The 16,687-nt window shown below is 33.6% G+C and overlaps 1 protein-coding gene across 8 annotated transcripts in view; it reads right to left on the bottom strand.

The window, feature by feature from the left end:
• Nucleotides 1-16,687, bottom strand: part of CEP290 (centrosomal protein 290) — a 92,422-nt gene that overhangs the window by 30,704 nt on the left and 45,031 nt on the right. For all 8 annotated transcript variants that reach the window (XR_015253450.1, XR_015253449.1, XM_086712696.1 and 5 more), the window contains 11 exons: nucleotides 15,314-15,519; nucleotides 14,256-14,407; nucleotides 11,188-11,299; nucleotides 10,102-10,557; nucleotides 8,936-9,100; nucleotides 7,281-7,388; nucleotides 6,936-7,070; nucleotides 5,482-5,748; nucleotides 4,734-4,841; nucleotides 3,503-3,702; nucleotides 1,123-1,336 (listed from right to left, as the gene is read on the bottom strand). Coding sequence is in view for 6 of the 8 variants with exons in the window: in XM_086712696.1 (XP_086568822.1) it covers nucleotides 1,123-1,336; nucleotides 3,503-3,702; nucleotides 4,734-4,841; nucleotides 5,482-5,748; nucleotides 6,936-7,070; nucleotides 7,281-7,388; nucleotides 8,936-9,100; nucleotides 10,102-10,557; nucleotides 11,188-11,299; nucleotides 14,256-14,407; nucleotides 15,314-15,519 (2,123 nt within the window). In the remaining 2 variants the exon portion in view is untranslated. The remainder of the gene's footprint in view (nucleotides 1-1,122; nucleotides 1,337-3,502; nucleotides 3,703-4,733; nucleotides 4,842-5,481; nucleotides 5,749-6,935; nucleotides 7,071-7,280; nucleotides 7,389-8,935; nucleotides 9,101-10,101; nucleotides 10,558-11,187; nucleotides 11,300-14,255; nucleotides 14,408-15,313; nucleotides 15,520-16,687) is intronic.

Here is a 16,687-nt window from a genome sequence, read left to right as displayed (position 1 = left end):
GAATTAATATTTTATATAAACAACGCATAATACAAAAAAATTAACATGCATCACTTTTAACTATTTTCATAAAATGCCATGTCTTTATGCAAACATAATTCACAAAGAGTCCAACTTTTTCAAATGAAATTTCTATAATAATTGCACTCAATTCTTTTCAAACTGCGTGTGAGTTCAAAATCTTGACACTAATTTTGAGAACCAATATTAAATCAAGCCATTTGTGCTATAAAAGCCGTATGTTTTGTTTTCAATATCCAAGTTTGGTTGTTTATTTATTTATTTTTTAGTGTTTGTTTATTTTTGAGAGCGAGAGAGACAGAGCAGGAGTTGGGGAAAGGCAGAAAAAGAGGGAGACACAGATTCTGAAGCAAGCTCCAGGCTCTGAGCTATTAGCACAAAGCCCAACATGGAGCTTGAACCCACGAACCATGAGATCATGACCTGAGCTGAAGTTGGATGTTTAACTGACTGAGCCACCCAGGTGCCCCCCTTCAATATCCAAGTTTAGATATTTATCTGAATTACTTAGTACAAGTGAAATTAACGGAATTTATATAGACAAGTAAAATGACAGGATTAGAAGAGACTTGAAATTTGCCAATAAATTTCACAAGCTAGCACAGAAATACAGTGGCACCTTCTAAAACAATTGAGTATCTCAAACCTGAGATAAATTTTAAAAATACCTCAGACAATCCGCTGACCAACTGCTTCTCAAAAATCTATTTCTGTGACTTCCTTCTTTAAACTTTCCTCCTCACTGTCATTATCTCCCTCATACTCCCCAAAATTGTTCAATCACTCAAAATATTATTCAAAATAGCCTCAGTAGCATAAAATCCCAGTTAGAAAAGGAGAGAAAATAATGGGATTAAGATTTCCCCTTATTTCCTACAGATAACCCACAAATCAAACTGATGACAACATAAAAAGAAACTGGGCTATATCTGTACTTTAAAACCCCACCAAAAGGCGAATATCCTACTTAATAGCATAAGACAAAGCTCATATTTTTTAGTACAACAGATTTATATATATAATCTTTTACAAGTCTTCTCTAAAAGCAATCTATTACCACATATATTTCCTAAATATTGACAATACTCTGTTGTTACTTACTTTTTGTTGTTTCTCTTTCAAGGCTAACTGGCTCTTTAGCCGTTCTACTAGATTTCTCATTGTAGTTGTTGGAGCTCTTGAATTTGCTTCTTTTTGAGCCTGCAGTTCAGATTTTAAACTCTGTGACTCCTTTTGTGACTGGGCCAGAAGACACCTTAAATCCTCTACTTCTGCTTTCACTTTTTTCACTTCATATGCATGGTTTTCTTGGAGCCTAATATAAGCAAACATATGTATTTAATGGAGAGGTTGCTGCAATTAACACTTTGATTGATAGGAATTTTGTAAAGAGCAAATATTGGGTCCTAAGTATCCCTACAACCTAAGTCTTAATTCAAATCAAAACAAGAACAATTTTTTGTTCCACTTAACCCTTAAACTTAACATAAAATAGACTTTTCCTTGTAGTTATTTACTATTTTTGGCAACAACTGCATCAAGTAATTTTGTACCTCTAGACAATATAAGGAACAAAATAGCACTTTAAATACTATGTCTCCTGCAAGATGTAACAAAAACTGAAGTTACTACAAATAATCATCAAATTATGAAAATATGAGGTCTTACTAAAGTAAACACACAGATCTATAATTTCTTAAGACACATTAAAATACACATATCCATGTGCACACAGAATAAAAGTACAGTTTTAGTCTAAAATGACAATGGTAAGGTACAAAACAACCACTCAAGGATTTCATGTGGCAAAAATTTATATATATACAAGGTATTTCAAAAGATGATTATTTTCTACACTCAGGAATTAGATTCAAAAGCACAATCAATTTTATACTCCAAAACATGACAGAAACTTACCAAAAATAACATCTCATGTAGAAAATTTAATACAATGGGGGAAATGAGATTGAAAAGATACCAAATACTATTGCTGGTTCTCTTTTTCTTTCAGAGAATAATTTCTTAAAAGTGGTAGCTTCTTAATAAAGCAAAAGTAGTGTTAATATTGTCAGAGACATCTTGGATAAGTAGGTTAAGAATATAAAATTGTAAGACTTTCAGAGCTGGAATGGAATTATAAAGTCAAGTAGTTCAACTTTCATTTTTTCAGATGAGAAATTGAGGTCCACAGAGACAGCTGTTAGGTAGAGGCTAGACAAGAGCAGTGGAAGGAACACCTGAGGCAGAGTCCCAAGTCCTTGAAAGGGAATGACAGAGGCCTGAAGTGGAGGCAAGGATCACAATTAAAAGAAAAAAAAAAAAAAAAAAAAAAAAAAAAAGCACACATTATAAGCCAGAGTTCAACATGTGGGCTTTGTGGCTTAAACACCCTGGGCCTGACAGATCAAGAGCCACAGGTGCAGAGAACATGCCCTCTCCTCTTCCACCTCTGCCCCAGGGTAACCCTTAGACTCACTATCATGCATAGATACCCCTACCTGCCTCTACTCCTCCTCGACCCACCTGCCACATGAAGGTTCTGGTGCAAACGTTACAGGGTCAGACTCCCCCTCCCAAACTGTGGGAGGAGTTTCCCAAATGATGGGGCTTCTCCCAGCCCAGAGAAACCCAATACTATCTAATTCCAAAACAACCTAGGGGCTTATTCCACCTCAGGGAACCTACCCACTCTCCTTTCCCACCTTGGAGTGTACTTTTGCTTTAATAAACTGCTTTGTGCTTGCTACTTTCCTTCTGGATGTTTTTATTCTGAGCACTGATCCCCATGTAAATCTTCTCACGGGCAATCCAAGGACCTAGGCTGCCATTCGCACAATGCAGACACTCTCTCATTCCTAACATTCTACAATGATTACAAAATGCACTATAAACTTATTTTAGATCTAAAATCTATATTCGGATAAACTGGTTGAACAACGTTTAAAATCTCTAATAGAGCAAATGAATGCTGTCACTATGATTAAAAAAAAAATTTTCATTCAACAAATATTGAACCTCTGTTATGTGCTAGAAACTGTTACAGGTGTATAAACAAAAGTTTCATATTTATATGTTACTTTACAATTTTCAAATTACTTTCACATACAGTATCATTTGGCCTTCATATAGAAGGAGACAAGGTCATTTCTATTTTATAAATGATTAAATGGATGCTTTAATTAAAGAAATTAAAAATGAGAGTATAGAACAAGAATCATGAGTTGGCTCTTGGGCCAGATTAACTAGATTCAAATCGTGGCTTTTCTATCTCCTCCTAAGGCATGTTACTGAGCATTCCTGTGGCCTTGTTCCCTATATCAAAAATGGAGAGAATAATCTATGTCATAATAGTCCTGAGGATAAAATGAGATAATACACATAAAGGTTTTAGACCATGCATGACACAGCAAATGCTTACATTTATCCTCATTCTATCATTATTACCATTTGCCTGTTTTTATAATACATTCCTAAAACTTACCGCAATTTGGTATTTTCAAATTCTTTGATTTTTAATTCAGTGATTTCTTTTTGTCTCTCTAAATCTTGAGATACTTCTTTTAGTTTGGCTAAAAGTGAGGAGAGAGAATCATCTTGTTCTGCTACTGTCTGTTCCATCTCAGCCAGACGAATAAAATGCTTGTTGGTAGGAACTGGAGTAGGGGACTGTTTTATTAAATCCTAGGAAATATGAATAAATTAGCCATGAGCATGTACAACCCAATGCCATACCTATTCCATAATTTTAATTTGGTTCCTCAAATGATCAAAATATGATTTCTAATTTAAATTTAATGATTTACTAGCCTATGAAGACAAGAAATACAGATCTTATTCTTTGTCGTCCCAATACTGAGCAAAGAATCCACATGTAGTGGACAATCAATAAATGTTGATTGAATTCATTAGCTAAGGCTTAAGAAAGCTAAGATATGTTCAGCTCAGGTCGTGACTTCACACGTGTGAGTTTGAGCCCCGCATCAGACACACACTGACAGTGCAGAGCCTGCCTGGGATTTGCTGTCTCTCCCTCTTCACCCCTCCCCTACTCATGTTTGTTCTCTCTCTCTCTCAAAATAAGTAAACTTAAAAAAAAAAAAAAAAAAAAAAAGAATGGTAAGATTTCCATGTTAGGAGATGAAAGTTAGGTCAGTTCACAAATATAGAAGACAAAGATCAAAGGAAGCAAGTATTAATTGAATTCAGAACACGAAAAGCAGTTAGATATTGGTAAACTTAACGGTGAACAGAACTTGAAAAGAAAGACTGAAGTCAGATCATGCAAGGCTTTGAGTACATGGCTAATAAATATAAACATGATTTTGTAGGCAGTGGTGAGCTACTAAAGATGTGGATGTAGGGGGAAAAATGATCAGAGCTGTGATTATTCCAACACAGGTAGGATGGCTTCTACTAAAAAAAAAAAAAAAATCATGAGAGCTAATTTTCAATTATATGGTCTCAAAAATCAACAAAGAATAGAACAGGGGTGCCTGGGTGGCTCAGTCTGTTAAGCATCCGACTCTTGATTTCAGCTCCAGTCATGATCTCATGGTTGTGGGATCAACCCTACATCAGGCTCTGTGCTGACAGTGTGAAGCCTACTTGGGATTCTCTCTCTCCCTCTCTGCCCCTCCACCTCCACCAAAATAAGTAAAAATTTAAAAAAAGAAAAAAAAAAAAAGGATAGAACAAAGTTCCCAGAATCTTACCCAAGCTGTTTGTTTGAATTTATTGAGTGAACTATCAGCCTGTAGTTCTAATTTACGATGAAGAATATGAAGGTCTTCTTCATGTTTCTTAACAATTTCTCTTTGCTCCTGTTTATAGCAAATCAAAATTGTGTCATAAACTATTAAATAAATTCACATTCTAAAGATCTTAAATATCTTATTACCTTTAATCATCCAAAATCCCTATGAGATAGGGAAGGAACATTACCTGTATGGCGTACATATAAATATATTTACACCAGTATTTATTCCCCTGGTACATATTCATATTGGCAAATCCAGCCTTAAATCATACTTTATTCTTAATATTACAATAATATGTATCCATCATCTTTTAACTTGTTTCTAGAAAATTTTTTAAATGTTATAGATTTTCCTATCAACATTCTAGCAAATCAGATTTCCACTGACTGCTAACTAGTGTGATAGATTTCATTCTAACTTATTGCCTCAATCTTTACCTATAAACTCCATTGATATTTTTCAAAATCGTAACGGTTTCACCATGACAGCTAGTCCTGGTTTAGTCAGTCATAAGAGAAAAATACACATTTACAAACTGCCAGGTTTACTGACAGAGCTTTAATCCAATCATGTGAAAGTAAAAATTCCTAAATAGAATCACTTGAAAACAAGAAACAAACTACCACTTCAGGGAAGAATAGTATTTGGCATTTGACTAAAAAACATAATAAAGAAAAGAGCAAAGCATAATGTAATAACATACCTCTCTTGCTTTTTCCAGAAGATGTTGGTACTTCTTTAACACTTCTTCCTTTTGGTTTAACCTTGCCTGCATATTTGCAATGGTCTGCTGAGCAATTTTCAGTGTGTGATGTGATTTTGGTTCTACCTCTTTTCTGCCTAGTTCGGCTATAAGCTTTTCACGTTCTGCAGTGGCAGGCAATCGAAGCCTTAGTTCAGTGATGACTTTGTCCCTTGACAGAATATTTTGCTCTGCTAACCGTAAGGCAGATTCTTTTTCTTTTAGCTTCTGCAATGATCAAATCATAATAAAATTATTAAAGTATATATTTTCATTTTAGAATGCTTCATCTGAATTTTGGTCAGATTAATTATAAGCAAAAAAAAGGAGTTTCACTTTATTTTTCACATCATACTTATATTAGTGATATACTGATATTAATAAGGTTATATTTCTTATATTTCCATGTGGCAGCACACTTGTCTGCATGCACATTTATTTATAAGATTATAATGTGTTATAAACTTCACTGTTTACTTTATTTAGCTCTTGTAATTTTAGAACTAGAAATGTGTGTGGTGGTAGTATATTTAGAAAGGAAATGTAATAAATCATTTCTTTTAGTTTGGCCCAATAACTATCAGAGCCCCAGAAAAGTAAGCCATAAAAGTCAGCTGAGTATAAAAAAATTGGAACTTTAGTGGCCTAGGTCAATGAATCACCATTATAAAATCTGTAGCTTATTAAAATAAAATAGAAAAAATGTTTACTCTTCTGTAGGATTAAGGCAGATATTTTAAATCAAATAACTCAGTGGCAATTCGCATAAGTGACAAATCCTACAATTACTGAAAAAAAACTAAGTTTCAATTGATTAAAAATGTACTAGTTACAACTTTTTTTTACTATTTACAAAATTTTTAAATGTATTTACCATTACTATGTTTAGATGCAAACCAAAATGAAAATCATCTTCAGTTTATATTTTCTGTATGATGTAATAGAGATTTGATCACATATTTATCAAATTTAAGACCCAGATTAAAGAAATAATTTCTAGCTCTCTTGCAAACCTTTTAACCACCCATAAAAGGAATGAACTGAAACTGATTCAGAGCATACAGCATGCACTTCAAAATAAAACATAAAAATAAACAAGTATGAAAACAATTCTTGATCATATAGAGAAAAGGTAATATATTGCTCATAAAACTACAAGATGCTTTTTGTTTCCTTTCATGTTTACTACTACTCATCAGTGAGTGACAAGTAGTGATGAAATGATTCACATTAACCCTATCTGGTGTTCCTTATAATAATGCTCTTTATTAAGAACATTATACTAGAGTAGAAAAGAAGATTAGAATTAGCAACAGATTCATGATTCTATGCTTCAGCCCTGTTAAAAAATATTTAGAAAATTCTAGAAACATACCCAATAATACACTAATAAAAATGCAAATTCTTCTTATTACCTCTTCTAGTGATTTACAAGTTGCCCGTGTTTCTAGGATTATTCGAACATTTTCCTTAATTTTTCTTAGAGCAATCTCAAGTTGATTTGGAAGGGGCAAACTAGGGTCTGGCAATGATCCTGTCGCCTCTTCAAACTATTAGGAAATAGCATTTTTGAGAAAAAGCAGTTACATCACTAAGAATAATACTGTTACAACTATAGGACAAAACATGGTTAAACCTCACTTATATTTGAAATAAAAGAAGGCAATATCAATAAAATTTGATTGGACTTTAAAACCACTTCTGTGGGTTAACACTATAGGCCATGCTATAGAGTAGCAAACAGAGTTAATCATTCATACCTTTTGTGCTGCTTTTAGTATTTCATTTTGCTGATGGTCAAAAATGTCTAGTTGACGTTCTAGCTCAACTTCTCTTTGATCCCAGGCCATCTGCCTTTCTTCATGAAACTATCAGACACACAGACATTCACCAAGCATATGACAAAAAAGTTTACATACATGTTCTTATTTAATCCTTACAACAACCCTTTGGGGTCACTGTATTCTCATTTTATGGAAAAAGGATGCAAACTCAGAGAGATTAAGTAACTTGCCTTAGATCACAGAGATAGAAAATGTGATGTCAGGATTTCAATCTCTCCATGCATGCATCCATCCATCACATTTTTTTTTTTAATTTTTTTTTAACATTTATTTATTTTTGAGACAGAGAGAGAGAGAGCATGAACAGGGGAGGGTCAGAGGAAGAGGGAGGCATAGAATCTGAAACAGGCTCCAGGCTCTGAGCTGTCACCACAGAGCCCGACGCGGGGCTCGAACCCACAGACCGCGAGATTATGACCTGAGCCGAAGTTGGACGCTTAACCAACTGAGCCACCCAGGCGCCCCCCCATCCATCACATTTAATGACATGAACTATGTGCTAAGCACTATTCTAGGCAATAAATAAATACGCATATAATATGTTACAGGATGATGAGTGCTGGAGAAAAATGAACTTAGATAATCCCTAGTTAGGGAATCTTGATGGTAGAATTTACTGTTGTATACTGGGTGGCTAATGAAGGCCTCACTGATGAGGTAAGACATTGGAGCTAAGACCCAGAAGCAATGAAAGCATAAACAATACAAGGATCTGGGCTAAGAACACTAAGTGGAGGGAACAACAAATTTTGAGGCAAGGAAGCATGAGCTTAGGGAATTTTGTCTGCCTCTAAAGTATATGTGCTTTATTCTACACCAAGCTGCCTTCTCCTACTCCATCAATGAGAGCCAGTAGAGACTTGTAACTGTGAAGTCACATAACTAATGTCAAAATAAAAATTAATTATCAAATAAATTTATGTATTATTTCTTTTAAGTTTAAAACTACTATTACAACATAAGTAAATAAATACAAATTTTTGAATGCCTTAGAAAATAAGAAACAGGGGCACCTGGCTGGCTAAGTGGGTTAAGCGTCCAACTCTTGATTTCCATTCAGGTCATGACCTCATGTGAGATCAAACTCTGCGCCAGGCTCTGTGCTGACAGCCCCCTGAAGTCTGCTTGGGACTTCTCTCTCTCCCTTTCTCTGCCCCTCCCCTGCTCATGCTTGCTCACTTGCTCTCTCAAAATAAATAAATATTAACAAAAATAAGACAACGAATATGTTATAACAATAATAATGAGAGCTACAATCAATTAAGAGTATAATGCATGGGTGCCTGGGTGGTTCTGTCGGTTAAGCATCTGACCCTTGGTTTCGGCTCAGGTCATGATCTCAAGGTTCACAAAATGGAGCCCCATATCAGGCTCTGGGTTAATAGCCCGGAGTCTGCTTGGGATTCTCTCTCTCTCTCCCCTTCCCCAGCTCGCACACATGCATACCGCACACATTCTCTCTCATAATAAATAAACTTAAAAAAAAAAAAGAGAATAATGGAATCACTCATACAATATTCTTAAGTTTAGTATCTTAGCAACAAGACCACAAAATAAATATAAAATGAAACCTTGTTTTGCTGCACAATTTCTTCCTCCAGACTGCTGATTGTATGCTCATATTCAGAAATTATATTATTCAAATATTTTATTTCTTCTTTATCCTTGACTAATTCTCTATTTAGTTTAAGCTCTTGAAGACGTAGTTCTTCTATTTTCATATGCCAACTGATTACCTAAACATTTATAAATTACATGTACAAATGTAAACACTGTCCATATAATTATTTCTCCATTGATCCTAATAATTTTCATTGAAATTAATACATATTCTTTGAGATAAAAATTATTCTTGGTTCAGCCACACAGCAAGGTTTATTTAGAATTTTCATAGACTTTTATAAAAATATGTGCCATCTTGGGGCGCCTGGGTGGCGCAGTCGGTTAAGCGTCCGACTTCAGCCAGGTCACGATCTCGCGGTCCGTGAGTTCGAGCCCCGCGTCAGGCTCTGGGCTGATGGCTCGGAGCCTGGAGCCTGTTTCCGATTCTGTGTCTCCCTCTCTCTCTGCCCCTCCCCCGTTCATGCTCTGTCTCTTTCTGTCCCAAAAATAAATAAACATTGAAAAAAAAAAAAATATGTGCCATCTTAACATAAAACATTCTTCAAATTATGTGGGAATGGATAATACTAACACTTTCATTTATTATTTTCATATATGTAATTGAAACATTGGTTTTACTTTCAAAAATGGAAATCCTAAATACTTCTAACCTAGAGATTAAAATTAAGTAGCAAGGTAATTACTTTTCATTTAATGCATACCAAATGAAGGTAAAACAAAATTATATTAAAAAGTAAATGTGGGCCTACTACCTGTAAATAATTTTAAACAGATAATAATTATGAAGGGTAGAATTCAACTGATAACCACTATAATGTTTATGAATAACTAAAATTAGTATTTAGCTAATATATATAAACTTTTCTAGAATGTTTAAAGTTCTTTGATAGTATACAATCTAAGCATTTCAACCAAAATCACAGTTTAGAAGAGTCTCATTTTATTTTTACAATTAGACATTCAAATAGCCAAGCCTTAACTTACAAAACCTAAATGAATAACGTAATTGGAATTTTTGTCTTATACAACACATTTTTCAGATAGCTATTTATTAAAAACTTAAAATTACTTTGTAACTCTTTTGGAAATACTGAACCAAAAACCAATGTTTTACCTTTTGGGCTCCCCTGGCATCCTTTAAAGTGCTTATTAACTCTTCCAGCCCCTTTAACTTTAATTCCATTTCCATTGCTTTGTTCTCCATATTTCTATGCTCTTGTTGAGAAGTTTTCATTTCTTGCATTATCTTAAGTTTGTCGTTTTGTAATTGAATCATCGTTTTAGAGAACTTTTCCTGCTGTGCCAAGGGTAAAGCTCCACTAAACTGTCGTCGGAGAGACTGAATTGTTTGGCGCAGATGTTTTGCTCTGTTTCTCCCCTCCAGACGGGCATAATAGAGAGCCTGTTCCTTTTCATCAAGTTTCTGCTCTAAGCGCAAATTACAGGCCTCCATTTTCTGCAGTTTAGATGTAACTGATTCCAACTTGCCAAGCGCAGTAGCCTCACTGATTTGAAGAGAGACGACATTTTGATGCAACTTGGCAATTAGTGCCTTTTCATCAGACTGTGCCTGATATAAAGAGTATATATTTATAAGTTTCAAGTTTTTCTAATGACACTTTTCATGGATTTAAAACCACGACCTACTACATAAAATTTAAAAAAGTATGCTATATGAGATCCTATAAAAATCTAGCCTGGCTTTAATACAGATTACCAAAAACTTGTCAAAGAAAAAACCCCAGAATCAAACATACTTAAAATCTAAATCTAGTATCCAACTAAATAACAGTTGGCATATTACTGTTCTGTTGGTTTTTTTTTTTAAACTTCCATATGTAAATAACAATGCTGGGACAACACTAATGTTGACAATTTTTTTAATCTTAAAAAATTTATAATGGGAGAATATGTAAAAAGCTACATATTAATAGAAGAGAAAATACAGTTCTGAAAGACTTTCTCCTCAAACCTTAACTTTAATTAGCGGCCAGCACAATATACCTGTAGGTATGTAAATATTTTTCTGTATCATGAAAGATATTTCAAATTAAAGAGTTTTCTAATCAGGTTACAATGAACAAGTACAGGAGCTTCCATTTGATACAGCCTCTGATTAAAACCATAAAATTATCCAATATCTAATGTGGATTTAGGAAAAAGAAAAAAATCCACTTACAAGAGCCAATACTGTACTTACCTGATAGTCTAACAGTTGCATTCTGACAGATTCTACTTCTTTTTCCCTGGACTGTTGTTGTGTATTCAAAATTTCAACTTGTCTTTTGGCAATATCAGAAATCTCTCTCAGTCTAGGAAATGAAAAAATACTTCAGGAAAAATTAGGTCCATTTTCTAAGTAAATACTAGTATTTCAGATTTCTAGATTCTTGGAAAAGCCACTAATTTCCAGCATCTCTTCTTGGTGTGACATACTAAAGCAAAATTTCCTAAACCATTTAATGAAATAATTCCATGAGAGTTCTGTCAAAAAAACTCCATTCCCAACATCCCTCCCCATTGAAAATTCGTAATACATAGTATTGTATGAAATGTTGAAAAGTTCCAAAGTAAAAAATTATCTATCTATACAGCATTTTCCAAATGTATATGGCCATAGGACTAGTCTCCCACACTTTTTTCATAAGATACTTATTACCCTAGTTTCAAAGAGCTAGAATAAGGTTTAAGGTAGGTTTATTTGACATAATTGTACAGTTAAGGATACAGAAATTTAAGATTCCTAGGTTCCCTAGGTGGATTAATATATGCTTTAAGTTTACAAACTATCAGAAATGAAAAAAAGAAAGATTATATGCTTACTACAATTACAAAAAATGGGAGAAGCTTGATGGTAAATTATTAAATTTTCTCCAAGACTACTATTATACGATCACACAGGTAAAGCAAAAATTCATTTTACTTCAGGCTAGAATAATTTTAGTGCACTGTGACATATAAATAAGGTTCCTTTATATTGATTATTAATGCTCATTACCAGTTACATAAGTTTTAAAAATTAAAATATAATAAAATGCATAATTATAAATTAAATTATCTCAAAAGGTGAGGTCTATGAGGTAAGAGGAAGAATACAAAATGGAGTCCTTCATAGTGAAACGGGCTGGAAATGATGGACATTTCAAAGGACTATCAATACTCCAAAAAAATGGGTATTACTTTATAATACGCTAATCATAAAACCCATTTTACGAATTATTTTGTGGTTGACAGATCAACTTATGTTACGGCTCCTATTACGTTTCTACTAAAGTAACACAAAATCACCCATGAGAATGAGTACATAGCATCTATCTCACACACAATATTTACTCCTTAGATATATTTTGTGTTCCAAGTGAATAAACTATTTCCACATGTAAAATAAAAATCACAATGTTACTTTAAGGTTATTAAGTGTAATTATATGAGTTAATATATGTTTAATACCTAGCACAGTATACAGTACTCAAAAAATGTAAACTGAATCAAAATCTGAATTTTTCATTTTACAGCAATCTTATGAAACAAGTAGAAGAGATACTAGTGCTCCCTTAAAAAGGAGAAAAAAACAAGTTTATTTCATTATTTAAGTTTATTTATTTTCAGAGAGTGAGAGAGAAATGGGGGGAAGGGGTGAGGGGCAGAGAGAGAGAATCCCAAGCAGGTTCCATGAGGTCAGCACCGAGCTGGATGCGGGGCTCAAACTCACGAACCATGAGATCATGACCTGAGCCGAAACCAAGAGCCAGATGCTTACCGGAATGAGCCACCCAGGCACCCCTTTATTTTTTTTTAATTAAAAATTATCTTATTGCTAAAAAATGCTAACCATCATCTATCTGAGCTTTCAGCTATCCATAATCTTCTTGCTGGTGGAGGGTCTTCCCTAATGACGCTGACTGATCAGGGTAGTGGTTGCTTAAAGTTGGGGTGGCTATAGCAATTTCTTAATATATTTATTTTATTTACATTTATGTTATGTTGTTTTATTTCAGTATAGTTAAAATTCAGTGTTATACTAGTTTCAGATATACAATAATAGTGATTCAACAATTCCATACGTCACCCAGGGCTCTTCCTGACAAATGTGTTCCTTAATCCCCATCACCTAATTAACCCATCCCCCTACTCACCTCTCCTCTGATAACCATCAGTTTGTTCCCTATAGTTAAGAGTCTGTTTTTTGGTTTGTGTCTCTTCCTCTCTCTTTTTTTTCCCTTTGCTTTGTTTCTTAAATTTCACATATGAGTGAAGTCATATGGTATTTGTCTTTTTCTGACATTTATTTCACTTAGCATTGTATTCTCTAGCTCCATCCATGTCGTTGTAAATGGCAAAATTTCATTCTTTTTTATGGCAGAATAATATTCCTTTATATATATACATATAGCTACATATACACACCACTTCTTTATCCATTCATCTATCATGGACACTTGGGCTGCTTCCATAATTCGGCTATTGTAAATAATGCTGCTACAAACATGGAGGTGCATGTATCCTTTGAATTAGTGTTTTTGTTTTGGGGGGGTAAATACCTAGTAGTATTTAGGGTAGTTCTATTTTTAACTTTTTGAGGAACAACCATACTGTTTTCCAGTGGTTGCACCATTTGCATTCCCAACAACGGTGCAAGAGGGTTCTTTTTTCTCTACATCCTTGCCATTACTTGTTTTTTATAGTTTGATTTTAGTATTCTGACAGGTGTGAGGTGTTTTTTCATTGCAGTTTTGATTTGCATTTCCCTTGATGCTGAGAGCATCTTTTCATGTGTCCATTGGCCATCTAGATATCTTCTTTAGAGAAATGTCTGTTCATTTCTTCTACCCATTTTTAATCAGATTATTTTTTTGGGGTTGAGTTGTATAATTTCTTTATATATTCTGGATACTAACTTTTTTCAGATATAAGAAACTTAAGTTTAAATAAGTTGAATGACCACCCCACTTCCCTCCAAAAAAATATTAGTATGTGGAAGAACTCGACTGCATAGGGTCTTGATTCCAAATTCAGTGCTTTCTGCAATACTATTCCTGGACTCTGAAAACTATGAATCTTGAAAAGTTATTTCCTCTTCAGTATTATTATTCATGCCTGTTAAAAACTAATCTTGTTAGTATTTAACCTTATTCTTACAAAAAACAAAAATAAAAACAACCAGTATCAATTCCACTAAGAATATTACCCCGAACCACTGTAATTAGGTTTCTTAAAAATCAATTAGAGTAGATGCACCTAATGACTAAAAAGTTTGCATGCACTTACTTTGACACTTCAACTTTTAGTTCCAATTCGTTCTTCTCTAATTCTAGAATCCGTTGCCTATCAGCATCACTTACTGTCTTGCTCACACTATCAGCTAGTTCATCTCTTAACATCTGTTCCACCTTCTGTGCTTCCAAATTGATTTTGGTAAGCTAACAAAAGCAACAAAAATGTTCAGATATATTAGTTTTTGGTGAGATTTTCTTCTCAACTTAGATATTACCACAGTTCTCTTTACTTAGCATTAGTCTGGATAATGAATTGAGTGTGAAATATTAAGAATAGATTGAAGAGGGTAAAGAGAGTCAGGAACAGATTATAAGAACTCAGGTTATATGCCAACCCACCAAAAGTCATTTATATTAGACAACTCATAGTCTAATATTTGAATCTATTTTTTTAACATTTGTTTGAAACGTAGTTATACTCATTATGCTTGACTTCAATTATATCATCTATAAATAAACATAAATGAGTTAATAAAATCTTAACATATACTTAGTGACTCAGTTAAAATAAACAAAATGACAAATATGTTTTGAAAAGTATACTAATTCTCAAGGTAAACATTATAAACGTGCCGCTTCATCATTGATTGTTGAATGTTTGCAAACTGTTTTAATTGCCAACCAATTTAATATTTCTGAGCGTATCAAAAAAGTCTAAAACTTACTATTAAAATGTAAAGTCCCAAGAGCAGAGATTACTGCCTATTTTATTTCCTGTGATAAAATTAGCCCCCATACAGTGTCTGGCATGTAACAGGCACTCAATAAATATTTGTTAAATGAATGGATGGTAGTGGAAGGCAATTATCATTACTAAGCAAATAATATCTTTTTACATTAAATCTAATAATGCAATGCTGATGAAAAATAAGAACTCATTCACAGAAATACCTGTCTTCTTTTTAAACGTTTCAGATTTAAAACACATCTTTTATGAAACACAGCACTATATTAACATTACTTCAGAAATACAAACAAATCTCTTACAATATAAAATGTCTAACATGACTAATCCTTTATGCCAATTGCATGATAAAAATTGTATCAAACCTCAGCAAATTTGGTTTCCAATTCAAAATTACGTTCTTCCATTTGCTTTAATGAAGTCCTTGCGTGTTCATACATTTTTTGAGAATGTTCAGCCCGCTGCCTTTCATTTAATTCTTTCATCTCCAGCATAGTAATTTTTTTTGAAATAGAAACAATTTCACTGTTGGTTATTGATTTCTTTGCCTTATCCATGTTTGATTCATTTCCTATATGCAACAATACTAAGTCAATCACAAGCTGTTATCAAAATTAGATGCCAAATATTTTAGCAACTTTTTTTTTTTTAATTTTTTAACGTTTATTTATTTTTGACAGGGAGGGAGAGAGAGAAACGGAGTGCAAGCAGGGGAGGGGCAGACAGAGAGGGAGACACAGAATCCAAAGCAGGCTCCGGGTTCTGAGCTGCCAGCACAGAGACTGATGCAGGCTCAAACTCACAAACTATGAGATTATAACCCGAGCTGAAGTCAGACGCTTAACTGACTGAGCTACCCAGGCACCCATGGACACTGTATACAAGGATGCAATAATATGGTTCCACAGAAAACACACGAGCCTTATGAATTATGAGAGACCTAGCTTCCAGTCTTAGCTCTGTTACTTACTGTTTAGAAACTGCCTATCCCATTTCATCTCTTGGGAACTTATATTCTTCATCAGTCAAATGATAATAAAAGTTAGTCCTTATAGAAATTTAGGAATTTCTACAGGGAATCCAGCACTTATTTAAGAGAGACAGAGTAAAATGAACAGAGAATTTACTACAATTGTATGTAATACTCTTTTTTTTTATATTTTAGCTTAAATGATACCTTCTTTCAGGTAGCAGTTACATGGAAATCAATTCACTTTTAATTTCTTAAAGAATTAAAAATCACATTTCTAAAAATAGCTTATTTTAGATAATATTAGGCCCAATTTTAGGCTTCACTAAACTACTACATGTCCCAGTTACCAATTTAATAAAACAGCTCTACTTTGTAACAGAAACCTTGAATACCATTAGAGCTCTAAGATCTAGAAAACAAACATACAAAAACACTTTATCCAAAGGAGCAAATTTATTTGAAAATTATAAAGCACAATGCTAGTAAGATAAAATTATTTAAACATCATAAACTAAGATAACCATTTAAAAAATGAATATGGAAAACCATTTGAAAAATGAATAAGGAAAATCCTAGCAGGACCCACAAAGATTTTAATATCTGTCATAATATCTGTTAGATATACATGAAGATGTTCATTGAGCACCATAAACAACAGCAAAAATAAGAAGGCCTCGTGATTTAATCACTCAAACAGTAAGATATTACATGGATATTTGTATGTGTAAGAATGATGAATAAAGCAAATGTATTAATATCTACTAAA

Source organism: Puma concolor, chromosome B4, assembly GCF_028749965.1.
Source record: "Puma concolor isolate L17-30 chromosome B4, mPumCon1.1.hap2, whole genome shotgun sequence".
Classification (NCBI taxonomy): Eukaryota; Metazoa; Chordata; class Mammalia; order Carnivora; family Felidae; genus Puma; species Puma concolor.
This window is presented reverse-complemented; position numbering and strand designations above follow the sequence as displayed.